The following is a 27,441-nucleotide window of genomic DNA, read 5'->3' on the forward strand; positions in this document are numbered from 1 at the left end:
TTGCAGCAAGCAACTCTGTGCCTGACAGGTGCTGTAGACAGAAGCACACAGAAAACGGACAGGTGACTAAAGAAGGGGTGGGGCAAGGTTACTGATTTACACTCACTGGGAAATCTCATTACATATCAAGAATGTGCCCTTTTTGTGTTCCTCTAAAAATCCTTTCAAATGCAGCCAACTTTAGTGGTACTGGTGGTACTGCACTGTCTAGGACTAGTTGGGTAGAAGAATCCTCTTGTGCTGCCTGTTCTACAATCACAGAACAAGAAATCCTGCTCATCAGTCTAAAAGGCAAAAGACAAGAGAGGACTGAAGAATAGTAAATAAATATTTTGGGAAAGCAGTGATTGAACAGTATGAGAAATTAAACAGATGTCAGTATGAAAACCCAACAGGCCAGCAGCCCAAATGTTGGTACATTTTCAGTAGATATGGCAGAGGTTGTCTCTACAGACAGATTTTATTGAGGAAAATGAGACAGTTTTGATAGAATTTGGGGGCATTCTGCTCCAAACATGAAGGTTTGGAAGGCATCAACATTATGTTCAATGATTTCTTTAAAGAATAAAAACTTGTATTTACAAACTGGCAATGAAGTTGAGACTAAATGCTTCTCTGGTTTACCTCTTCGATTTGTACATCTGTTTTCACAAATCTTCCCATGACTTTAAGTACATCATGCAGTAATTCGTTCCCATATCTGTAAAATTGAAATAAAGGTCCTTCAAATTAGCACATTAGCAAATATACTAAATTTAATCTCATTTGAAAATACTCACACTATTTAGTGAGTATTTACTATGCTGCAAATACCAACTAAGCTGAAGTTTGTAACTATGGACTGTTTCCTTTCTTTTAAAGAACTACCATTAGTATTCAATTTAAACATTTGAGCTGCATGACAAACAATAATTACCGTTCATTTTCATTTCCCAGTAAGATCTGGTATTTGTACTTTGGTAATGTGTATTCTTTGCATGAAACAGATAACCTCTCTGAGCCCATACAGCCAAAAAGGCTAACCAGTAATACATCTAACAAGCTGGTGTTCCTGTTGCTATCTTGAGGTGGCATATAAATAAACACTTGCACTATTCTTTTAGTTTGAAAATAAGGGAGCAACGTCTCAGCAAATTTCTCATCAATTTAGAACACAGAAAAGCTCTGTAAGGGAACAAGTTTGATACGACCTGAATCTGCTACAACTTACCTTTTCTAGTGTTAGCAATAATTTACACATTTGAATGCTCCTAAACGACTGATTTTGGTTATGCTGCCACTGATGGATCACAATGGCCTCCTCTGCCATCAAAAGCAGCTGGAATGTACTCTGTCACAGCCTTGCTGCTTTACTCAATTGCCAAGGAGAGAGGGAGTCTTCAAACAGACATCAAAATACTTGCTTTGCTCAAAACACATAGCCCAAGCTTACCTGCAGTTTCCCTACAGCAGTGCAGGTAGGCTGGTGATGGGTTAAAATCTAAGTCAGGAACTTATACTGGAATTGTTCCTAGCAGCTCTTGCATGTCTGCATGCTCTAATAGCTCACCTGTTCATACCCTCTTTGAAAAAAAGGTGAGGATTTTACTTCAGCATTTTACACCCACAATTTACAGCATTTACACCCACTTGTGGTTAAACCCATTTCTAGAGTCAAAATTCCCAGGAGTACTTAAAAGCACAGAGACAGTCATGAACAGACTAATTTTTAAAGTCTCGGGTGTTTGATGAGCTATTCTTTGGCATTAAACCCTGATCAGAATTGAATCCTCTGAAAACTCTGCTCTGCATACTTAATTGAATCAATCAGTACAAATAGCCATCGCTGGAAGGAAAATCTGCACCTGAATTTTACAGCTCAAACATAAAGATAGAGGAAAGAGCCTAAGAGCCACAGAAATTGAGGGAAGCCAAAACTTCTTGCTTACCCTTGACTTAAAAGTGGCCAATTTTCTGTAACAAATTCCCAGGCTATACGATGTCCAATATCCTTAGTCACTACATGTGAGATGATGACTGAAGTACGATTGGAAGAAAATAATGTGTCACTGAGTCCATATTGCAAGTATCTGTTAGAAAAGCAGGAAAGAAATGAACCTGTCACTTGCTGTTTTACAATGGAAATATGCAGTACTGCAATCTGGAAATATAATCCAGTTCACAAAAATTCCTATCTCAACAAATATCAGCATGTGTAAGGTTATACCAAAATTGGTGTCACTCTGAGCTGTGTATTCAGCTTGGGTTTTGTCCTTAACATTAGTTCTTGCACACTGATTCTTCACTTCCTAGTAAAGTGAGTGTGTAGAATATTAAATAGATGTGTTTCTTATCTTTGCATCAGAAAGACAACTGCTCCTACCAAACAAGCTTGTGGAAGGGCAGACTCTCCTCACCTTCAGGCAATGGACTTCACTGTGACTCAGATGGAGCCTACAGAGTATGCCAGCAGTGAGACACTTTTACACAAAAATGACCTGTTTATAGGGTCCCCTATAACAAGATCCAGTAAGATTTTCATGAGAACTAAGGCAAGATTTCAGAAGTATTTCAAGAAGTGACATCTAATGATGTCAGTGGCAGTGAATGCCTGAACATATTGAAAAGTAATTATTCTCCTTGTTTCCTCAATGTTTTACCTTGCATGCTCCTACTTCCAAATGAACCCTTTTAGAGCTATTTTCTCATAGGGTCTTGCAGGCAGCTGCTTTATGGGTAGAGTAGTTGAGCTGGGTTTCTCCCCTTTGCATGCCACCACTGTGCCTAACATAATGGACAAAGAATTGTGAGGGCCAGGAAAAGCACATCTTAACATTCTTCACCCCAGAACACTCCCTGAGTGGCAGTTCAAAAAACAGATTGGCTTATCAGCTACTAAAGTACATCATCACAACTGCCTGATTTATCAGGGAATAGTGCTAGCCTGACCAAGAAAAAGGAAATAAAGGATTGTACTTTAAGGGGGAAAATAGTATAGCTGATTTGGCATCTCTGCAACATTTCTTGTCTTATTATCAGTCATATTTTTCTGTCTTCCCAAATGACCACCACACTGGAGGAGGTGGCTGGAAGGATAAAAATGCTACTTGTACACCTTTAGACCCATGGAGTTAATGTGAATGTTTGCATGACAATTCTTTAGACCATCACGTCCAAAATTTCATCCCTTAACCAATGCTTCAAGTAATACAAATATGACCAATTAGAAAATTCAACATCTTTTTTACTGACAAAGACACAAATGTCAGTAAAAGAAAATAAACACAGTATTCCAAACTGTGCTCTGGACACATTTTGACAAGGCTCTTTGATATATGTATTAACTTTTGTGTTGGCCCACATGGACTTAAGACCTGATGACCCACATGTTGTCTTTGCAGAAGGATTGTTTATTTGTTTTTGTCCCATTTTTTCATACTTGTTCCCTAACAAAACTCTTTAAAACTTTACCAGTGGTTGACAAGACACATGCTTCTGTGGCAGATAAACTTCCACTAGCTTTCCACAGTAAAGTATTTTTGTTCTTATTATTTACTTCTACGTACACAATATATACTTAATCAAGGTCACCTGTAAAGTAACCATGACTCTTTGGCACAGCTCATGGCATAGAGCAGGATGTCATCATCTTCCTCAACAGAGTCGGTACGGTTGTACATTTCCCATGCAAAATTCCATTCTTTATCACTTCCCACTGCAACACCATAGCAGCAGACTGTTCTTCTAATTAAAAAGGGAATTCTGCAAAGCAAAATACAATTTAAAGGTACTGTACTGTTGTAGAGGCAAACCCTGTTGTTAATGCGTAACTGAAATCAAATGTTTATTTAAAAGGTACACAACAACACAAATATAAAATAGCAGTGTAAATAAGGATAGGAAATCTGATTGCTTTATTTATGATTTAAGCATTTAAAAAGTATGCAGTTTAAAGGAAACCAAAAACTCCAACATTTTTAGAGCAGTTGGACCAGACTATTTTGTGTGCATACAGTGTCAATGCCACTGTTCCCCATCACAGCCTAGGAAATGGATCACGCCATTAAAGAGTGTATTAATGTATATATGCATCATCCCAGACAAGTGTTTTTTAAGTTTCTTTGGTGAATGCATCCAGTAGGAAAGAGCCATTTGCAGCACAGAAGGAAACAGAAGGGACATTTTTCCATGCAACAGGCAGCTTCCTATTACTCTCACCCCAGGGAAGACTCTTCAACACAGCAACGAATTTCATAACAGAAACTAAATGCAAACATTACCAGTATAATACTCCATATGCAAAAGCTTAACAGGAAATTTCTCCTGTAGCAAGGATGTGTCCCTGACATTAAGACATTGTAAACACTTACCAGTGATAGGAATATTCTAGTATGCAGGCTATCTGAAAATAGTTTCAACTAATGGTATTTCAAACTAATTCCCTACAGAAGAATGGGTCCCATTGCTACAAGGAAAACATTTGACTTCCCTGTGTCATACTGTTAGTCTGCTTAATATATATATTAAGCCAAGATTGTAGGTGGAGGTGTAAAAATTATCTTCCCTTTGATCAGGGGATACACTTGGAAAAACAGATAAGTTTCTGGTCAGAAAAGCCAATCTTCAGGCCCAAAACTGGAAACAGCAAATTCAAATTTAAATACAATTTGAGAAAAAATCCTGAGTTTCAGAAGACTGTCCTAGAGAAAATGAGAATGATGCCAACAGAGTTAGTCAGCCAGGAGGAAGGATATATGACATCATTTTTTATAACACAAGGTAGAGAAAAGGAAGTTATAAATTTTGGAAACAAAGGACTAGTAGAAAAGACGGAGAGAGTTGGGTGTTTTACAAGACAGACATCACTTGTTAGTGAAAAGACAAGATGCAGGGATTGTGGCAGTTCTGTTGCAGGTGGGGGATTTCACTGTCATACTAACAGAAAGCATGGATATGTTACTTAAAAATTACTTTGGATTCATTTACCTAGATATTTACTGGGATGTAAGGGATTTGCCACCATTGCCACCAATGACATGTAGAGTAGCTTCACCAGGCTAAAGAATTGTCCTGGAGGAATCCTTCTCTGACAGATTTGAGTTATAGGGTCTGGTATTTTGTTTAATAATCTTTTCATAATGTTGCAGTAAGAACTCATGGTAAGATGATAACAAGGTAAAGCTATTTTGGCCAAAGTACAGCTATTTATTTTGCTACTGAAGCTGTTCCAGTAGCTGAAAGAAAATTTTAATTAATAAGTGTAAAGTTGCTGTGTGTCAATAGACAAGTTTTTTGTATCATTTGGCTGCAGCTCTGATGTGCAACATTTGAGCCAGGCTGGATGGGCAGCCTCCTGTGAGGCAGTGGTGAGACATCTGTGGTGGCCCTGAAGTGGTTTATGTTGTGTAGTTCCTAGAGGGTGTCCAGTATGGTCCAAAGGGACTTTGGAGCTTGAGGTTATATTAAGTGAGGGGTGTGACTTATTCATCTTGATGTTTTTCCTGCGAGTGGCTGTATGATTTGACATTACTGGCCTGCCAGGATCCCTCATTTCTGGATCTTGGGAAGATTCAAAAAGCTACTGGAAAGCAGGGCAGATTATTTTATGTTGTTTTTTTGGAACCAATCCAGAAATTATATAGTGATTTCTTAACTTTTATAGGTAGCACCAGTATAAGTGAATCTTTAGTAAAAAAGTAAAATGGACAGAAATGCTGTCCCTCCCCCTAGGCTAGTTTCCTTCTTTTAAAAGACAAGCCAATAACAGCACCTAAGAGAATACATTAATTCAGCAAGCTTCACTACACTCTTATAATGAAAAAAAAAAGTAAAACTGAGAAACTGGCTGGGGATTACAGTTCTAGTTGTTTCCACAAAACAGATAAAAATGCACTGTATCCAGTCCAGTTGTGTTCTGCCAGGAACAGTTTGGAAATGTTCAGCTGAAAGCTGATCACCCAGTCTGAAACAGAAATGCATTATTTCATTCCACAGATGTGAGAATCCTTCTGGCTTCCACCAGTGGCAAAACAGCTGTAGTGTGCCGTTATGAATTTGCTCTCAGCATGGAGAACATAAGAGCATATAAAGGGATTAGTCTGTGAAATATGGGTCAAAACTGTATTGTGTCTGTTTCCTTTCCTACCCAGCACATGTAAAGTCTCTTCATTAACTGCATGGGAACACTGATCTGCCACTTGAAACCTAAGAAGTGTCCTATCTTCTTTGGGGTTTTCTCCTTAAAACATAATTTTTTGCTTAACTGTATTCAGAGTTATTTTTTCCACACATTTGGCCCAATAAAATCCATTTGAACTTTTCTCAGTGCCAAGAAGGACAGCAAAATTAATATTCTTCATCAAATTCAAAACCCAATTAGCTAATATATTTCACAGGCTTTTCAGCTATTCAAATCAAACAAGGTATGTAGTATTCCATCATCTCAAATGTTATTAGTAGGGAGAGATGAGTATTTTGAAAACAGACTGAGAATTCAGCACAGTATTATAACTTTTAGTGTGGGATTGCAAGAATATTCTCTCTAGAATGTAACAAAATGTGTGTAGGCTATTTAATTTTTTCAGTTGAACTGCAAAACTTGGTTTGGCTTTTAGAAAGATGATCACTATAAAGTTATTTTAGAAAACTCAAATATAATACTACAAGTTCAGTTTACTTAGCCAACTACATGTATCAACATATATAAAATAAAACCAAAATAATTATCACAACTACAGCAAATAAAAATAAACTTTAAATGTTCACTCACCGGTGCCAACACTATTTCACTATTGCATAGAAAGACATCAGAAGAAAGAGGGAGGAAAAGAGAATAAGAATTTCAATACATTGTAATTTTTTTTTTTTAATGATGCAATAATTGAATACAAAAAGTCTCTTCCTGGTAGAGTCCAGGGTCCATTCTCACAGACCAGACCCCTGACCACTAGGCTCCAGTACCAGCACAAGGACTGACAACTGTTCCTAACACCTCTTTATGTGAACACAGAACATGCAAAGCACTTTGATGGGCTCACCATAGGCAGATGGCTGCATCATGCAAACATCACTTCACTCAGTATTGTTAAGAGAAGCTTAAAGCTGAGTTGGTGTACATGACAACCCCAAGGCTGTACTACAGCACAGGGACTGGACCACATGGTATATTAGCTCTAACAGGAGGTTCACCTGTTACATGGCTAACCAGGTTTTGGACTTCATGGCAAAATCTGCAACCTGCAGCCTGTAAAGTCTACGTAAAAAGCAGCAATTATGTAATCACCATAAAGCTGGGATTTGAGGAGGAGGGGGAGGTTGGGCAGACATAGCTGTCTTAAATTCTGTCATTCTGTCAAGAAATAAGAGCAGTGTACAGAGGTATTTCTCATTCTGCCTCCCCTTGTTAGCAGACTTTTAACTTTCCCCCTCCCTTAGACAGGCACACCTCTAAGAGCAGATCACCATTCTTACTTGTAGTCAGGGTTGCCCCTCCACTTAGCATACAGTTCAGATGACAGGTCCAAACAGTCTTGGAGGCCCAGCCAGCACGCTGTTGCCAAGAGTTTTTCCAAATACAGTCTTGAAGGGAAGTTAAAACAGTAAGAATAAAAGATATGCATACCAATTTGGAGTACTTGAACTGTGCCTGACCACCACAGTTTCAGAACATGACGCCATTAACCTACAAGAACCTCTACTAGGAACAACTGTATTTTAATAAAACAATGAAACAAACAATAATGGTCTCCAGACACTAATATTAGTGGATATTAGTGAGACAACTAACATTCTATATTTTTTGGTAAGTTTTTGTGTGGTTTATATCCCTCTTGGAAGTTTTAAGGTTCTGGTTGCATCTAGTCCAAATCACTCTGATGTTTAAGCCTGTGGCTGCAGCAGCTTTGCAAAATGAAGTATTTAAAAGTTTTTTATTAATTGATCCAGAAATCGTATCTTAAGTTCAGTGCTGTCAGTTTTTCTTCAACTAACAGCAGCCTGTTGAGCCTGTTCTCTCAAATAAGAGCTACCACTAAGATCCTTAAACTATCATCTTTTATGCTCCTATCCTGATACAGCAGTTTCACTGGAGGTGTGATCATAAAGAATACACACTTACAGGACAGTAAAATAACAATTTAGTTACATTCACATTAGTTAGAGAATTATTCCTGTATCTTTTATTTGAATTTACATGAGCAAACTGCAAAGTATCAGATCCAATCACACCAGAAAAAACTCTTAAGAAAAGCAGAATACTTACTGGGCAAAATAGTCATCTTCCAAAGCATCAATATTTTGCCAAATAAAACCTGCATAATAATGGTATATTGGCAACATTCTCTTTAAAAGGTATTTCTTTTAAAAGAAGAGAAAGAAAAAATACTTTCATTTGATACAAGTTTTTATTTTCCTTATTTATTAAGGTTTATCCTAAAAAATTACCATTAATAATGTCCTGAAAACAGAGAATATTAGATAAAATATGAACTGGGTCTAAAATGCAATATACCTGTACTTCAATTCAAACTGGCATATTAATATTTCACATCACTAGGACCTTTAAACTTACTATGAAAGACAACAAATCCACAGAGAAACAGGAAAAAAACCTTCTCAATAGGAAATACTTTTTTGTTCTCACTTATTTTAACATACTTTTAGTTTTTTCAACTTAACAGAACTATTACTCTGGGATTGTAAAGATTTCACATAAGTGAAAACTTCAAACAGAAGTCAAGGAAATAAATGTGACAGTAGTATCTCAAGTAATTCAAATACAGGAGAGAGCAATTTAATTTAGTATCTAAACACAATTTCTTCTTTCATTCTATGAAGGTGAATGCAAAGCACTAGGAAGCACAGAGCACAAATACACTATTTGCCTTTTAAACATAGCAGTGTTAGTCTTTTCACATCCTACTGACTGGTAGTTCTATTTTTCAGATTCACAGTTTCAAAAAACCAAGGATGAAGCTTAATGTAAATAATGTGACCATATTTCTGCTTTTCAATAAGAATCAACTCAAGATTCAATGAGACTTATCATTGACTAATGTGTGTAATTAAGTACATCCTCCTATTTAGAAAAATAAACTTGATAAAGTCATGCGAAAGGAATCACAAGCACTCTGACCCATAGTCACCCCTACATCCTTGAGAATTTAAGAAGCATTAATTTTAAACTAATGTATTTGCATGGTCTAATGTCTTTTGTAGCTAAGAAAATGGCCATACCTTTAAAAGTGGATATACTTCATGGTTCTTCAGTGTACTTTCGAAATTATCAGGTATTAGGTTTAACAATACCACATTCCATACAAAGAGTTCATCTTCTCTGGCAAGGTATTTTGTTAGTTCAAGTGCTGTTTCAATTGGAACATATCCAAAGCTATGTAAAAACAAAACAAAAACACCCACACATTTTAGCATATTTATTCACATTCATTATCTACCACACATATCTGTTTGTTTATTAAACAGGCAATAAAGCATCTGGATTCTGTGTGGAAAGTAACCTAGAAAAGGCACTGAAAAAATACAAGAAATATAAAAGATTTTAGGAATTGAATTCTCAAAACATCTATTAAGGAGCATTGTGCCACTATCAAAGCAATAGCCAATCATGTCAGCAAACATAGCAGCATGCACACTGTATCTGCTTGTGTCTGCAGGATATGGTACAAATACATTGACAGCATGTGTCTGTCCCACTGGAAAAAAAATAAGCAGAAAAGGACTGTTTTAGTTATAATACATCTTTATTTTTATTATGAAAAGAATTATTTTCATTACATGTTCTTTTGTGTGATACTGTAAAAATGAAAACATCTAATTCACATTTAATTCACATTTAATTATTTGTAACATTTACTACTTCAGCATGACAGTTCTGTCCCTCAGTGTGGAACAAGCATGGAATTAATTTTTCTCACAACAAAATTCCAATTCAAGCCCCTCTCCTCCAGAAAAAAAATACTTTTTGTGTACTTAGCAGCACAGTTCTGTACTTCACAGTTATATTCCTTGTTAGCTACTAGTTTTGAGCTTTCTTATGAAAAAAAGACATTTTTATGGGAGAAGGAATAGGAATTTTTACTTCCTCCTTTCAGAGATACTTCCAGAGGCCCTGAAGCAAGGCAGTGTGCTTTGGCCACCTCGTCCCTGAACTCCCTCATCATAGGGACACCCTCATCATAGGTGTCTGTTGCTTTTGGTACCTCTGGTACACGTGAGGTACAGACACACTTAATGCTTCTCAGCTTCCTACACCACTGCTGACCTCTTTAGCATCACAGACCTGAACAATAAAGTCATGACTCAGCAAGAGAAATTAAAGAGGTTTTGAGTGATGCAGCTGAGCACAGCTGAGATAGCCCAGAATAAATGAAGGAAGATTCAGAATCTTCATTTGTAATATTTTTCCATTGAAACAGATACAGGTTAATCCCTAAAGAACTCATGGCAGTGCCACTATTTAAAATAATTTCCTTGGAGCTGGAAAAAAAAGAAATTTTGAAGTAAATCACTCAGCACTGACAAAAGAAGGGATTAAATAACTCCCCCACCATTTTGTCAAAGCAGTAATTCTTAGGAGGCACACATAGGTAGGAATGAAGGAAGCGGAAGTAGAAACCTTCAGTGCAATCATAATATTTAATCAATTTCTGTAACATTTTGGAAACGTACTTACTCTGTCAATGCAAAAACATCATCTATCAGCTGGAACCTGCTGACAGCAGGAATAGCCTGCAGAAAGCATTTGTGTAGTGTTAGTCGATTTCAACATGTCATAGAGAGTTTACAAAAAGATTTACCATGTTTCAGAAGGATCCCTAACAGGTTTTCTAAATCAAAACAGCCTAGAAAACATTGTGAAATGAATCCTGAATTTTAAACTGAAATTATTTATGTGCTTTAAGAGATGTTTTTATCTATCTATACACAGAGCTACATAATACAGTTATATATTATGTTGTGTATAAACATATAACTACAGTACATTAACCAGAGAATTTCAAAACCCCTCTTACTCAGATACTGTAATTAAAATTAAAACATGGAAAAACCACATTTACTAAAAATATCCTAGTTATACAACTTTGGTACATTTTTTCCTTTTGAGGTTTAAAGGCAGAATCTGTACTCAGTGCAGAGCAGTGTGTCTAGCTCTACCATGAAATAAGTGACTCAGGCACAGCTATAGGTGTACCTTTGTCTACAGCTCAGGCTCTTGTGTCTCCTCCTTGTTCCACACCCCTGCAGTTTGGTCACTGCTTGAGCAAACATGCCCTTTGACAGCTGGAAACATAAAGCAGGGCAGAAATACAAAGCTCAGAGCATGATGCTGAGCACAGACAGAGGTCAGGTGGGTGGCTTGGGCTGACACCCACCAGGGAGGAATGTGAAGTTGGGTGGAAGCCACATATTCTTGTTCTGCCTCTTGATGCAAAAAAATATTGCATACAGTGTGACCACAAGGAACAGATGGTTTTGCACAACTGCTACCAAGAACGCTTCCTACCAGGAAGCATTACCACAAAGTACAGATGGTTTGACTGCAGTGTCACCCACTGCACTTTGCACAGTTGCGGTTAGTTAATAAGGCACAGAATGCACTCTGATTTTGTACATGCCTGGAGATTGTGAGAATTTGATACAAAATTGTAGGCACAGATTGATGTGTCTGTCCTCCTCACCCTTCCCAGAAGGGATGCCTTATGGCAAGGCGTGCATCCTTGGCCATACTGAATGTTTTCACTCAAGAAATTAGGCTTGTGGTTGCAGTCCTATTGTTAGTACTATCAGTAGTTGTTCTGCAGTACTTGTCACTGTCAATCCAAAATCACTACTTTGTTGTTTTTAATAACCCATGCTGCTCATGAACCTGTCTTGTTTGAATGTGACAAAACCTATAGTTAATAGACTATTCCTGCACCTCCTGTCTGGCCCATAGTTGTATTTTTGCAACACTGTACAGAGCCAAAAAACGGCCTCAAGTCAGCACACAGCCAGTGTCCTGATAATGCAGATTCACCATGAAAGAAAGAAGCCTAGAAAAAATGAGGCCACTGTGCTGTGGGAAGGTTTAACGTGCTCTGATCAGCCTTATGTCCAGACTCTCTAGAGAAAGATTGCACTGATTACTATTAGGTTGAAAGGCTAAAGTTTCTCACTTTTGTTACCAAAACCCATGAGCTGACACTACTACTGCAGCCTTTTGCTCACTGCACGATTAGGCAACACTGAAACCCTGCAACCCCATAGAGACTCACATTTGTTCTGTACCACTTTCACCTTCAGTTCAGGCTGTGGCAAGTCAAAGATGGGATGAAATCTACTTTAAGGCACTGTCTAGAGAGGACTGAAAGAGCTCAAATAGAATTGATGGGAAATTCTGGAAAATTATCCACAAAAAAAACAAAAACAAAAACAAAAACAAACACAAAAACAAACAAACAAACAAACAAAACAAAAAACAAAAAAACAAACAAACAAACAAACAAAAAAAAACCAAAAAAAAAACAAAACAACAAAAAAAAAACCCACCCAAAAATCCACAAAAAACCAGCCAACCAACCAATCAACCAACCAACCAACCAACCAACCAACCAAAAAAGCCCACCAAAAAAAGTCAGGTTGTTTTTTTTAATTTCACAGGCAGAAGAACCATGGTTTGACAGAATATGGAAATAAAAAAAATTCTTAAAATTTTACTTCTTCATGGTTACTTCATACCAGCTAAAGCTCAGTCCCACATTCATACTGAAACCTCCTTGAGGCAGATTTAAAGTGAGCAGAAGAACCACAAGCTATTAACACAAATTTGAAAACAAAATGTCATGTAAAGTTATTTTTCATGCTGATGTGAAATTGTTCAGGCCTGTCATCTTCCCCTACAAAAACACAGCGACTTTAGTGGTGCAATGGTGAGTTTGTCATTATCCCAAGTTTTCATCAATGTGATTCCAGGTTAAAAAAATACTCAGAAAAAGTCTGCTCATAAGCTTGAGAAAACAAACATGATCTTACCTTTGGATCACTTTCCAGCAAGCGTGCTAATCTCTTCAAGTTTATTTGGTCATAGTTCACTCTGTAGTATCCACTTAAATTTACATTTAGCAAGATCCAGTCATATTCTGACTCAGATATTTGCATTTCAGGAAAGATTTCTGTAAAGAGACATTAGAATGTATGGTTTTGTTTTCCATGCACTGCTTCTTCTGCATTTACAAACAATGGACTTGGTGCTTCTCTGAGATATGAGACATAAGTTTGAGGCTGGACTCAAAAAGAATCCCTCAAAAGCTCAGTGGACTTGAGATCTCTGCTCTGCACAGCAGAATGACTTCAACAAGCCAATGATTTCTCAGGTATTGAGCACTCTGAGATTCTAAGGGTTGGCTGAAGGCCCACTTTGCTCCAGCCCTTTAGCTCAAAGGCAGCTGATGAGAGTTCAGAAAGTTTACCCAAGAGTAAACTCTCAGAATGAGGAGCAATATCCTCCCAGGCCTCTTGTAGGGCATGGACACAAGACTGCTCCCAGCTCCAAAACAGAGTATTCAGCACCTCACAGAAGAGCTGACTACCTACCAATATTCAGATAAATGCAGATCGAGAAAAAAAAAGAAAAAAAAGTAAATTTAACCAAGAGACAAGTAAGTGAAAATGCTTATTTTATAGAAGATAGTCCCATGATAGTCCCTTAGTCCTTCTGAGTTACATCACTCACTAACAGCTTCCTCCTGCAGTCCATATCATTTATTCATATGTTCTTCCCTGACTGACTGCTCCTGAGAGCCTACTTTGTGTTGAAGGAGCCAGTGCAGCCTTGAAGGCTCTAAACTGCCTCATCAGAAGAGTATTCTGTTTTCATGTCCTGATTAGAGAAGGCAAACTTTGTTAAGACAGTAAGTCAACACTGGTGAGCAGTCTACAGCCATCAGTGCCTTACTCTGAACAGAGGACTGAGACTCCAGCATTTAGACAGAGCAAGTACTGCAAGATTCATCCTATATTCGGAGGAATATATATGATTTTTTTTACTTTTTGCCTGTCTGTACAGAGTAAAATTAATTATCACTCAAGCTATCTTACTGCCTGAATAAGAGAGGAAGTAACTTCTAACCACTGCAACCAGAGGGTGGAGAGCTGCAATGTGCACACCATATTGAAGATTCGCTCTCAAGCATTCCACTGCATTAGTCTCTGCATCTTCTTTTGACTCATCAAAAACCTGATGCATGGCAGACTTCCTAAAGCAAAATGATTACCCCATTCTATTGGTTATACTTCTTTCTCAAAAAAAAAAAAAAAAAAAAAAAGAAAAAAGAGCAGATGCCCATAAATCACTTTCTAGTATAAGACTTTAAAATTCCTGTTCTTATGATAATTTATTTTTAAAGTTTAATTTGAAAAAACAAATGAAGACATTGTTTTCATTTTCATAATGTTGAAAACATTCATTTTCTGTTGTTACAGATATGACTGTGTAACATTATTTACATTATTTGGGTCACTTCCCACAGCCAGTGTTAATTTTTTCCATCTTCTATCTACTACTTGAGCTAATAATTTTCTGATATTTCACAGCTGAGATCCTGTCTATACTCAAAAGCTGGCATTAACATCAATGAGATCTGTTGAGGGAAGAATATTACAGAAGCATGAGGACCTAAAAGATTGAATTTGTGTAAAAATATATAAAATCAAAATTTCTGTGGAAATCTCTACTGATGATGTGTTGTACCATATTATTAAAAACTCAGGCTTACACTGAAGCTTGATGCAACAAAGAAAAGAACAATATATTGACCTAATTGAAAATCTACCACTATTGTAACACAAAATCATTACAATGGATAAACAGAGACATTTCTGAATTAAAGTTTTATCTCCATATTCAATGCAAATATATCCTCTCTTTTTAAAAGATTTTTAAGTGTTCTTATCAGTTTGGTTTTAGAATGTGCAAAAAATTACGTTACTTACTGCTGCTTTTATCTAGCCAGGTTAAGGGTTGTGATGATCCATTTCTCATCCAAGAAATAGGAATAATCCAGGTGTTACTTAACAAATAAAAGGATATTATTAAAATCCTTGTATTTAAAAATCGTTCTTAGCTGATGCTAAACTACAGTGCAGATCAGTTCCCCCTTACAAGAATATCCATCTACCTTCTGTCTTCTCTGATGCATGCAATTTCATCAGACAATGGTATTTCTGCTGGATCAGCATTTACCTTCTCATATCAAGAATATTGTTCAGTGCTAGGTATTTCAATGCCATTGTCTTTCTGTTCTGTCTTTCTTTCTCCAGGCAGAAATTTTATTCTCCTTTCTTATTACACTTCACCATATTTTTGGAGACCTTAAAGCTACTTTTCAGAAGCACATCTACCAAAAAAAGGTCCCAGGAAAGCAATACAACTGTCATTCCAACAACTGTAATTTCTTTTCCGAGGGAATGAAAAACTCCTTTCTGGCAAAAAGGATGAAAACTTCAAACATCTGAAGAATTCTGTAATAAGGGTCCTGGGCCTTTTTACATTCACATGGTAATTTGTGCTTGCTAACTGTAAAGGACTGACTTCACACTTGTGACTTGGAATTCTTTATCTGAGCTAATGAAGAATACTGAATGGATTAATGCTTTGCAGTTCCTGGAGATCAGGAGCAAAGGAAACCCTGTGGGTCTTATCAAAATTCCTCTTGTCTGTCTGTATTACCAGCAATTATTTCCAAGAAAAAAACTGCTTTGGATTTTGCTCTCCTTTACACTTTTTCCTCACATGACAACTCATCTCATGGGCTCCATCCATGAACCCCAAAACTCATATCAACTGCTCCTTCATAAATGTTCAAACCCTAGCCAGGGGTTTACAAAGTGGATGTCAAAAGGCAAATACTTTTATCATCATTTTCAGACATTTAAATAAGTTTTCAAAAGCCCCAGGCACTTAGCAATTCTCACTGACAAGAAGTTAAACCTGTTATTCAGCTATCAGCACTTTCTGAGAAAGGGGCCATTTACTTAAGTATTTAAATGCAACCCTTTTATCCTTGTCAGGCAGAAGAGACTGGGAATATGTGCACTGGAAAGAAGCTAAGCATGGTTCATCCAGGTCCCCAGTCTGTAGACCTGAGGGATGAGGAAAGAAGAAAATGCCAGGCAAAAATCCTCCCTGCAATGCACTCATGACCTCTATCTGCCTTTATTATTATGTGGCTGGAAAAGTCACTATTCCAGAGGAAAGGAATTTTTTGGCAAAACAAGCAGAATTTGCAGAACTACTGCAAACTCCAGCAAAATCTCAAACAGATTTTACTTGACTGCTCATCACAAGAAAAAACCACAAGTTAAAAAATCATATGGTCAAAACATGCTGTTGTAACTGAAGCATTTCCTGTAAAAAACAGGGTATAAACATACAATAAAAACACAAGCTAAACATACTTGTAAGAATCAGTACTCTTTCTATTGTTTTTATTAAAAAATTGTTCCTGACTGATTGTTCCAGTAGTTAGATTTAATGTTAAAACCGGAAATCCATTCTGGCATGTCCAGGAATCCATTATTTGCTTCACAGGTGCTGGCAACTGAACTTCATCCTGTGCATCTACAACCTGAAAGAGAAGGAAAAATTAGAAATACTTATGATGAACAGGCACTTACTGATACTGCTTCAGTCAATCTCTGGGAGTGTTTGTAACATAGTACTGAAAATAACGCTTAGCAGCTTGCTGGTCTTCGACTCATGCAAAAAAAAAAAAAGTAAAAAATGTTCAAGGAACCTTTTTGACATTCTAATAAAGATATAATACAAGCATAAGCCTTTCTCAGCAGTTATGAAATACTGAGATGACATGTTTCATTCTACAACCTGCTGGTAACCTTTCTCTTTTTACTGTTAATATATTTACATATCTCTATGGCTATGACAGACTTGATTAGTTCATTTCCTTCAAATAAAACTGATGGAACACAAATATTTTTAAGTGACATAATAAACAAACTGAATTAGTGAAGACAAATTGAAAAAGACATTAAGCTGGAGTCCCAACTAGTGTGAATTGATACAGTCTTCACTGGCTTAAAACATGCGACAACCTTGCGTATCTGAAATTCTAGCACTCCCATTCTTTAGACAGAGTCTGCAACACAAGAGAAGCCTTCTTTAGAGGACCAGGAAGGTGGATTTAAAAAAAAATAACCTAATATTATCATCTCTTTTCTTAGTCAGATCTCTGCCAAAAGCATTTACGGGTGAAATGCTGAGCTACTGCCCTGGGTACAGACATTGCTGGATCTGTGACACACCAGCATCTTTGATCATGAAGCCCAAGGCATCACACACTTTGATCTAGCAAAACCTAAGCTCCAGAACAATAGCTATGCAATTTCATGTAGGCTTATGTAATTACCATGAAACCCAAAACTTTGCCCAGTCCTGATTTTCTATCTTATCTCTTTACTGCTTGTACTCAGTCCCACTGATCTCAGGTACAGCAAAGCAGCCAAATAAACACTTGAGAAGACATTAGCTGAAAGAACGAGCAAAGCAAATTTTATGCAGGAGAAAGACTGCACTACAGACAGCCACATCCCAATGCAATCTTCTACAAATAGTTTATGGCTTAAATTTGGACTATGCCAAACACCAGAAAAAGAATACTAGAGACATAAAATGAGTACCATCTGGATGTGGGTCCAGAGATCATCTTGATTAGCATTTGAGAAGGAAAATTCTTTCAGATACGACTGTTAGGAAACAAAGAGAAGCATCAGAATTCATGGAGGTTCAATGAAAACCATTAGCAAGACAAGCAATTTGTACAACTGATATTTTCAAGTGTATAAATCAAGATGAAGGGGGTTGTTTTTTCAAACTTACAGTAAGTGCTCTGATGAACAACTTTTCAGTCAGGAAACCAGAAAGCATCCAGGTTATAGAAGCCCCCTGGAGTACAAAAAGTATGAGAAAAAATGACTTATTACTGCAATTACTGTTGCAACATTTTTTCAAATATTCCAGAGATGCTAGTTGGTCTATACCCACACTTCATATTTCACAGAGGTTAAATTTTTTCACCACTTCCTTCATAGCTAAGTTGATTTGCAACACCCAATAAATTTGCAGCAGAATCACGTTTTGAATGACAAAACAGTTTTGTTCAACACTTCCTCTGAAACCTACCTTGTACCATTAGCTTAGAATCTGTGAGAAATGAGAGGAATTTTCTATCTTTTTACCTTGCTGTATGTGATATTATCAAACAGAAACATTAAAGAAAATGATGCTTTGATGTTGTCTTCACTCTCTGACAGTGATCGAGCTATTTCACTGTCTTCCCTTAAGATAGGTTGTACAACATGAGCATAAAAGATTTTATCCTGCAAGAAAAAGACAAATCTAAGTGAGCTGAATATAAGATACTAACTTTCTGGAGAGAATGAGGACTATGAATTATTTGACTATAATTGGGAACTCCCCCACTCCCTAACTTTCTCATGAAGTACAAGGGACCATATACCTGATCCTAACATTTTCTACATGCACCATCAATGACCAGTGAAAATATAACATCTTCAAAGTACCGTGGGCTTGGGCCTGACAGTCAGTTACAGTGTAATCCTCAGGCAAAAATAAGTAAACTATATTAAACAGCAAATGAACAAATACTGAAAACTTAAAGCCTATATTTCATTTACTTCTGTCATGAATAGCATTTTTCTACTAAATTCCCCATTTCTTCTGCTGCAACCCTGGGCAATAACCTAAAATCTAAGCTACTGAAGGTACCAGGGTTTAGCTATGTGGCATTACTGCTGTCACCCAGTGAGAAATATGGAAGGAAAATGGCTCCTCAGAAAATGTTGCTTGAGTAAACACCACCTGCCATGGTCAATAACTCAGAGAAGGGACTGCAGCACCTCTCATGTAAGAATAAGCTAAGAGAGCTGGAACTGCTCAGCCTGGGGAAGAGAGCGCTCAGAGGGACCTCCTCAGTCTCTATACTTGAAGGAAAGCTGAGCAGAGGACATAACCAGGCCTTCCCAGTGGTGCGCAGTGACAGGATCAAAGGCAATGGGCACACACTGAAACACAGGAGGTTCTCTAAACACCAAGTGAGCTTTGGTGAATGTGAAAAGGAAATTGTCAAACAGTGTTCAAACTTATAAAAAGCACCTTGGAGTAATTGCCCAGACTTAAGACCCTTCCCCCCTTCAAAAGCTGAAGGCACATTTAAGATCACAGAATCACAGAATTTCTCGGTTGGAAGAGACCTTCAAGACATCGAGTCCAGCCCTAACACCTCAACCAGATAATGGCATCGAGTGCCACATTTAGTCTTTTTTTAAACACATCCTCAGTGATGACTCAGTGGTGACTCCACCACCTCCCTGGGCAGACTATTCCAGTATTTAATCACTCTTTCAGTGAAAAACTTCTTCCTAATATCCAAACCTATATTTCCCTTGGTGCAGCCTGAGACTGTCCTCTCCTGTCAGTTGCTGCCTGGAGAAAGAGACCAACCCCCAGGTGTCTATAACCACCCTTCAGGAAGTTGTCGAGAGTGATAAGGTCACCTCTGAATCTCCTTTTTTCCAGGCTAAGCAACCCCAGCTCCCTCAGTTGTTCTTCATATGGCTTGTTTTCCAACTCCTTCACCAGCTTTGTTGCATTCCTCTGGATGGGTTCAAGCATCTCAAGGTCCTTCCTAAACTGAGGGGCCAGAACTGGACACAGCACTCAAGGTGTTGCCTGATTGCACAGGCAAGTGCACCTCATCTCATGGCTGCAATTAGCAGCCCCTATCCATCTGTCTCTGAGTTTAACAATGGATGGAGTCTTATAATATGCTATGGGATTTATGCTTATTGCCATTTGGGCAGAATAGGAAGGAATTTCGCCCTGCTGTTGGATTAGCTGTTTGCATTATATTTGTCTTATCTACAACCAAATATCCAGAGACCCAGTAAGGTAAGCAGATGCAAAATGACCCAGCCTAAGCTCTGCCTGGTAAAGATACTTGAGGACTGGGATAATTAGAAAAGAGCTTGGCAGGTGAGGAGGAAAACCATCAGCTACAACAGGACCCAGAAGAGAAATCAGGGTTTGCTACATGACAAATCTAGGGCAAAACACCCACTCCTTGCCACTGTAGAATCCCAGCTGTCCACCTGTCCTCTGTACCAGCTGCAAAAAGCCAGATATGAGCACAGTGCCTCAACAGATGGAGACCTACAAGGAAAGAATCAAGACCTATCTCGGGGTTTAATCCGGTTGTTTCCTCACCCGAGATTCCAAAGCTGGCTGGTGGTTCGTGTGGGCACGAAGGGAGTGATTTTCCCTCTTGACCTCTGAAGGATTTAGAGTCTGCTGTCTGACTCTGTGTCCCTGTGTTCTGTGCTGAGCTCGGTGCTCGGTGTTCGGCACGAAAATGATGAGGAGTCTCAAGGTCTTAGTTTTCTGGTTTCTCGCGTTGTTTATTAGTTCTTATCTTACAATTCTCTGTGTCCGGCCAAGATGTTCACAGCAGCCTGGACACGAGGTGACTCCCCTTCCCCTGTGTCCTGCCATGATGTCCACTGCAGCTCGGACACAAGGCGACTCCCCTGTGTCCGGCCATGGTGTTCTCAGCAGCTCGGACACAAGGCGACTCCCCTCCTGTGTCCGGCCATGGTGTTCTCAGCAGCTCGGACACAAGGCGACTCCCCTGTGTGATGGGAGGTCGCTACCTCTTATACAGATAACTACGTACCCATTGTTTACAATTCTATGCCAATGTCTATCACCTATACTAACAGGGTCATTTCTACTTTGATCCAATCCACTGAAACTACTTTGTGCCCACGTCACTGCAGAAGATGGATGCCAAGGGAGAAGAAGAAGAACCCAGGGCTCCACCCTAAAATCTCCATCTTGTCCCTTTGCATCTACATTCTAAAAATCCATAACTACAAAATCTTCTGCACAGTGATAACTACACTACTCTCAGTAACACCTTTGTGACTTGCAATTCTTCTCTGTGTTAGATGTTTTTCTCATGGACCAAAATCAAAGACTGTGTCTTCCTGGGCTCTGTGCCAGGCAAACCCCCCTGCACAGACCCCAGACCCTCTTTTTTGGGTCCCAGGTCTCTCTACCGAGGTCTGTGACTTCCCAGGGCGCCCAGAGGGATGCCCTGGACTCCAACATCTCCCCCCTTTGTTTTCACCAAAAAACACCTCTTTGGCTGCTTTGCCATATGCATTAAAGCAAACACAACTTCATCATGAGAAGAATTACAAGTCTCAATAAAATACATACAATTTTTTTCAAAATTTTCTTCCACAACCGTGAAAGGTTGAAGAAATCAAACATGCCATTCATCTGTGATCTGGTTTCTTCTCTGAGTTTGTTCACTCCATTTCCCAACCGCTCTGTGCTCTCGTGAATTGATTCTGAACCATCTGACAAATTTATGCAATACAGAATGAAAAGAAAACCCAAGCCATAACTCCTTGCACGCAGATTGAAAGACGTCTGCAGTCTTGACACTGGTTCACATCTGCATGCTCTCTCCTCTACTCTTGAAGCCGTCAGAGCTTCTGCGCTTGACATGATTTCCACACTCTTTGCAGAAATTCACTTATGTTCTGTATCTGCAGAAACAAAAGCTACTTCTTTGCCATAGGTTAGTTAAAACTGTACTTTGATGGAAAATGCACAACTCTTGTTAAAACCTGAAATCCATCAGGAAAAGTTTCACATGCAACATCTGTGCTTGTTGATGAACACATCTCTCCTCTAGTTAAAGTCAAAGTGTGGCCAAAACCCTGGCCTTATCTAGAGTGATATCCTTTAATACATTTTTAGAACAAAGCTCTTAATAACAACAATTATGAAATGCTTAAACAACTAAAGAACATAAAGAATTTTGAAATGTATCATGATACAATTAACAATACTTATTACTTAAAACTTATTATCTTAAACTTATCTTATTTTACCAACTTATCTTACTTATTACCTTATTATTTTAACTTATTTCTTATCTTAACTTTAACTTACTTAACTTAAAACTTAACTTATTCTCTTAAAGCTTATTCTCTTATTTATCTTATCTATCTTATAATTTAATATACTTAACTTATTATCTTATCTTAACATAAAATACACTTAAAACTTACATACAATAAAACTTTAAATTTATAAAATATAAATCTATCACTTAAACTTTATCAATCCTTATCTTAAATTCAACTTTACTTACTTAACAAATCTTAAACTTAAAACCTCATAGAAATCACTTCTAATGTCAATACAATACTAAAACACAAATCAACTTGGATCCAAATACATCAACACTATAATCAAAAATCCTTTTCCATGTCATGACAATAAGTCTTTTGCTCCTGATCATGCAGCTGCTTTGCAAACATCCAATGATTTCCAGATCTCTGCTTCTGAATTCAGAAAACCTGTAACTTTAATTGAATTCTTATTTTGCCTGAATGCAGCCCCTCCTAACCCCGAGGGTTACTGCCTTCCCCGGCATCCCTCCCTCTCCTGGATGAGGAGTGGAGACTTTAAAACTCTAAGAAAAGGGTAAACCCAGCATGTAGCCGAAGGATAAATGAAGAAAGGGTGTGTGCAGTGGATTCAAGGGAAACTTGGCTACCTTTTGCTGAAAGGAAAACTTGAGGGAACTGGACTGACAATGTCAAAGTGCCGCTTGTGGGCGAGGTCAGGCTCACAGCACTCGCTCTGAGGGGGTGGCGCCTTGGAGAAACTCTCCGCCCTGGCCACGCCTCCTCCCTGCTTGCTCTGCCTTTGCCTGCCCCGGTCCTGCCTGCGCTGGCACCGCCTGCCTCGGCACTGCCTGTGCCGCCCCGGCGCTGCCCGCGTCTCGCTCTCTGTCGGGGTTTGTCCCGCCTGGAGCGATCATGGTGCTCCCTGCCTGCTGCAAGGCTTTCTGGGATTTGTAGTTTCCGACTCTGTACTTTCTCTGCCTGTTCCGGCTCCTCACTCGCGCCCCGGGACACAGGCCCTGCTCCGCCCGCGCCGCCCCCGCAGCCCGCGCTGTCCCGACACGGGGCACTCCCCGGCCGCCCCCAGTCGCGATCGCTTTCGCGTGCACACGCCGCAGTGTTATCTCTCACCACTGACGCGATCTGGGCTTGTTTTCCCTGTTTTCCTGGTGTCTCCTCCACTCCCCCTTCCCCCCTCTCTCTGTCTGTCCCTGCGCTGAAGGGGAAAGGGCAGTGGAAAACTTTCAGGCCGTGTCTGAACGCGCTGTGTCTGAGAGGGGCTGCAAAGACTCCTGGATGCACTTTGTCTCACCTCTCCCTCCCCCAGTGCTGCGGCAAGTGTCCCGTGCTCACGGAACATGCCTCGAAAACAAGCATGTCCTTATCTCGGGATGGATTAGAAGTTTTGACTTTCCCGAGACGAATTTCTGGGACTGAATTCCTGAGGATTGTGGCAAACCCAGGGAAAGTTGATGACTTTTCTGTGCTAAACTCAAGGAGACCTGCTGACTCCCCTGTCTCGAGGGTTTTTTTGACCTCCCTGCGGTAATCCTGAGGGTGCTGGTATCTCTCCTTTCCTATTAAATCCCAGAGGAGGCTGATGGCTCTCCCCTTCCCCACCTCCTGTAAGAGGTGTGTGAGACCCGTCTGCTGATAACAGACGACAGGACCTGCCTGGCTGCCGGCCAGCAAAAGAACCCGCTGCTCGCTGCTGGCCACAGACAAACCCGGTGCTGGCTGCAGGCCAGCTGGTAAAGTGTTTCTTCCTCCCTCCCCGCTACACTGCTGCTGCACGGAGAAAGTTTTCCCTTATTTTTCCCGGGAGAGGGTCTCCCCCCGTGTTCTAAATTTAACTGTTCTTACCAAAATCGAAGAATGCAGTGCAGGTGTTCTCAAATTCAGTTCGGAGGTTTCCTGATCACCGACCTGCAGATTTCAGGAGACGAGTCCTGGGCCCTTGGAACTCGTCGGTCCGAGGTGAATTTGCAATCCGCTGACATCTCTGGTTAGAGATTTCTTCCCCTGTCTTCTCAGCTTGTCTTCTTTCCTTCAGAGGTCTTGCTGTGTCCACTGGAAAGCACCGATTCTGCCCACACCGGTGTCCATTCGTGCCCGTTCGTGCCCATCCATGTGCCCACTCGTGTGTCCCACCTGGGTCGCCAATTCTCGGGGTTTAATCCGGTTGTTTCCTCACCCGAGATTCCAAAGCTGGCTGGTGGTTCGTGTGGGCACGAAGGGAGTGATTTTCCCTCTTGACCTCTGAAGGATTTAGAGTCTGCTGTCTGACTCTGTGTCCCTGTGTTCTGTGCTGAGCTCGGTGCTCGGTGTTCGGCACGAAAATGATGAGGAGTCTCAAGGTCTTAGTTTTCTGGTTTCTCGCGTTGTTTATTAGTTCTTATCTTACAATTCTCTGTGTCCGGCCAAGATGTTCACAGCAGCCTGGACACGAGGTGACTCCCCTTCCCCTGTGTCCTGCCATGATGTCCACTGCAGCTCGGACACAAGGCGACTCCCCTGTGTCCGGCCATGGTGTTCTCAGCAGCTCGGACACAAGGCGACTCCCCTCCTGTGTCCGGCCATGGTGTTCTCAGCAGCTCGGACACAAGGCGACTCCCCTGTGTGATGGGAGGTCGCTACCTCTTATACAGATAACTACGTACCCATTGTTTACAATTCTGTGCCAATGTCTATCACCTATACTAACAGGGTCATTTCTACTTTGATCCAATCCACTGAAACTACTTTGTGCCCACGTCACTGCAGAAGATGGATGCCAAGGGAGAAGAAGAAGAACCCAGGGCTCCACCCTAAAATCTCCATCTTGTCCCTTTGCATCTACATTCTAAAAATCCATAACTACAAAATCTTCTGCACAGTGATAACTACACTACTCTCAGTAACACCTTTGTGACTTGCAATTCTTCTCTGTGTTAGATGTTTTTCTCATGGACCAAAATCAAAGACTGTGTCTTCCTGGGCTCTGTGCCAGGCAAACCCCCCTGCACAGACCCCAGACCCTCTTTTTTGGGTCCCAGGTCTCTCTACCGAGGTCTGTGACTTCCCAGGGCGCCCAGAGGGATGCCCTGGACTCCAACAACCTACTGGTCTTTCTCCCAGGAGTGAAGTTTGTAGTAGCACTGTTTAATTAACTCCCATCCTGCACCTTCCTTTTCTTTGTACATGATGAAACTTTGCTAGTAAGTGTTGGTTTCACTTACCAATGAAAGCTTGGGTTCGACAAAGGTAGCTCCCAGGTACTCAAAGTAAGATGTCAGGCCCTCATTAAGCCACAGATCATTCCACCAGTTCATTGTAACCAGATTTCCAAACCACTTAAATTGAAAGAAAACATATCTCAAAATCTCCTTGGAGTGCTGTTTTCATGGTTTTTTGCAGGTTAAACACACATAGGCTGAAGTAACTTTATTTTATGTCTATGTGTAAATTGAATAAAATACTAAGTGTTCCTTCAAATAGTGAAAATTCAGTAGAAAAAGATGTACTTTAGAAAAAGTCAGAGGTTCAGGGCAGTAATTTTTAAATAGCTACATCTACAATTTCATAACATGAGTGTCAGTCTCAGTGCATTATGTCATTCTTATAGAATATTTAGATACTTCTGAATATAAATTAAATTTCTAAAATATCATATCAGGCTGTGATTAAAAGTAGGGCATTTATCAAGAAATTACAAAATCATCTTTCCATGCTCTTAAAAAAGTGAAATTGTCAAAAGAATGATACACAAAACTGGGGAAATAACCATTTCTAAAACCAGCAAATCCCTCTCATGGCAAGCACAAAACTTCCAAAACAGCTGCTGTACAATCATATCTGGCCTTTAATATTTAACAAAAAACCTGATCATTTTGGGATTTATATTTTATTTGCTAATTCTTATAAACGAGAACTACAAGTTTCTTGTAAAATAGATTTTAGTTAAGCACTGACATTTATTTCACTAGCCTGCAGTAAAAACACTCTGCTCATTGGAAGGTCTGCGAAGTTGCAGACCTGGTCAGAAAGGCATAAAAGTGCACTAGCCAAGTTAAGCCTTTTTTTTTTTTTTCTCATTTTATTGACTATGTGCAAATAGTTGTTGTTCTGGCAAATGACAGGAAATTAAACATTGTCAACAAAGAAGTGCAACTGTATTATCATTCCAAATCAAGTAAGAAAGAATTTGGAAATTTCTATGAAAGCTGGGCAAAGATCCAGTTCATAGTATGTTTGTATTAATTTTGTTCTATTGTACTATGGGCTGTGTCTTACAGAAAAACAAATACCTTTTGCAGTATGTACATGCACTGCCACTACAAAAGAATATTGATGGACTCAGTATGAGTGTCCTAACAAAGTACCAAGTTTATTGTAGAGAGTACTGTCATCCCTACATCCCTAGAATATATTCTCTCATGGCATTCAAGTATTCTGTAAGAAAAAACCCAAGTATCCTATTAACAGTTTTGTATCAATGAGTCCTCTACAGTCAGCATGCAGTCTGTCAGATGATAGAACCTACTTTTAATATTGCTTCATCAGCAGAACGTTTGATCAAATAGGCTTTCAGTGCTCTAGTGCTCACACCCTACACTGTTACGTGATTACTTTACTTCTACCAATCAGTATCAGGAACTGCATCACCAGCAACTGTGAGGAAACAATGTCATAGGCAAGTATCTGTACAGAATTTTTTTACCACATACCTGGTGTCCGAGTTCATGTGACACAATTAAGGCGATCATTGCCTTCCTTCTTGTGAATTCATCACTTGGGAAGTTCATCAATGATGCTTCTTGGAAAATAATTAGCCCCCAGTTTTCCATACCACCTGCTCCAAAATCAGGCAGTGCAACCAGATCTAAATTGATTCCAACAGAGACACACACAAAAAATGTTATCTTAAACGTTTTCATAAATAAAATGCTCACATTATTTTAACGCTCACACTGGCTCAGTACCCCACTGAAGGATACTACATTGTAGTGCTTCTTTACAGTATTAGAGCAACACATGCAAATGATCACTTCTTGTCAAGCTTTTCACCTATGATGCCATTCTTTCAGGAAGCCACATAATTAATTCCCACAAAGCCCAGATCTGTACTGTATCCTCTACATGCAAATGCTCTGAATGAAAATGGAAGCTAGAAGAGAATATATTCACTGTCAGAAATCTTTCTCTGTGGGTTTCTCCTGTGTTTGGGTAAGATAATAATTACCTTCTTCTTCTGTCTAGCAACTGATAAAAAAAAGTCTTACTCTTTCAGCGGGGTGAGCAGAGGTATCTTTTCCACCCTTGTTTCAAAGGTGCCTTAGAAACATCATCTCTTTATTTACATAGTAAGACTGCCACCTCTGTACTGCTCCTTCTACCTTATGCACAGGCATTAGTTTTCCAGTTAAAATATGAGAACCAGACAAAATATCAGGATCTCAAGGAAAGATG

The 27,441-nt window shown here is 39.3% G+C and overlaps 1 protein-coding gene across 5 annotated transcripts in view; it reads right to left on the bottom strand.

Annotated features, from left to right (window-relative positions):
- Positions 1 to 27,441, bottom strand: part of LVRN (laeverin) — a gene marked incomplete at its 5' end in the record, with an annotated part of 38,414 nt that overhangs the window by 1,431 nt on the left and 9,542 nt on the right. Inside the window, 16 exons of one of the 5 annotated variants that reach the window (XM_083883608.1) lie at positions 123 to 284; positions 625 to 700; positions 1,929 to 2,069; positions 3,571 to 3,741; positions 7,450 to 7,557; positions 8,240 to 8,334; positions 9,214 to 9,367; positions 10,670 to 10,725; positions 13,009 to 13,148; positions 14,968 to 15,044; positions 16,432 to 16,601; positions 17,671 to 17,736; positions 17,870 to 17,935; positions 18,229 to 18,369; positions 25,212 to 25,325; positions 26,700 to 26,854. In XM_083883608.1, coding sequence (XP_083739734.1) covers positions 165 to 284; positions 625 to 700; positions 1,929 to 2,069; positions 3,571 to 3,741; positions 7,450 to 7,557; positions 8,240 to 8,334; positions 9,214 to 9,367; positions 10,670 to 10,725; positions 13,009 to 13,148; positions 14,968 to 15,044; positions 16,432 to 16,601; positions 17,671 to 17,736; positions 17,870 to 17,935; positions 18,229 to 18,369; positions 25,212 to 25,325; positions 26,700 to 26,854 — 1,850 coding nt within the window. In that variant the 3' untranslated portion in view covers positions 123 to 164. Of the gene's footprint in view, positions 1 to 122; positions 285 to 624; positions 701 to 1,928; positions 2,070 to 2,480; positions 2,764 to 3,570; positions 3,742 to 7,449; positions 7,558 to 8,239; positions 8,335 to 9,213; positions 9,368 to 10,669; positions 10,726 to 13,008; positions 13,149 to 14,967; positions 15,045 to 16,431; positions 16,602 to 17,670; positions 17,737 to 17,869; positions 17,936 to 18,228; positions 18,370 to 25,211; positions 25,326 to 26,699; positions 26,855 to 27,441 lie in introns of those variants that run through there. The other 4 variants (XM_083883610.1, XM_083883607.1, XM_083883609.1 and 1 more) reach the window with 4 other exon arrangements.

The sequence above is a fragment of the Zosterops lateralis genome (assembly GCF_965231275.1).
Source record: "Zosterops lateralis genome assembly, chromosome: Z".
Taxonomy (NCBI): Eukaryota; Metazoa; Chordata; class Aves; order Passeriformes; family Zosteropidae; genus Zosterops; species Zosterops lateralis.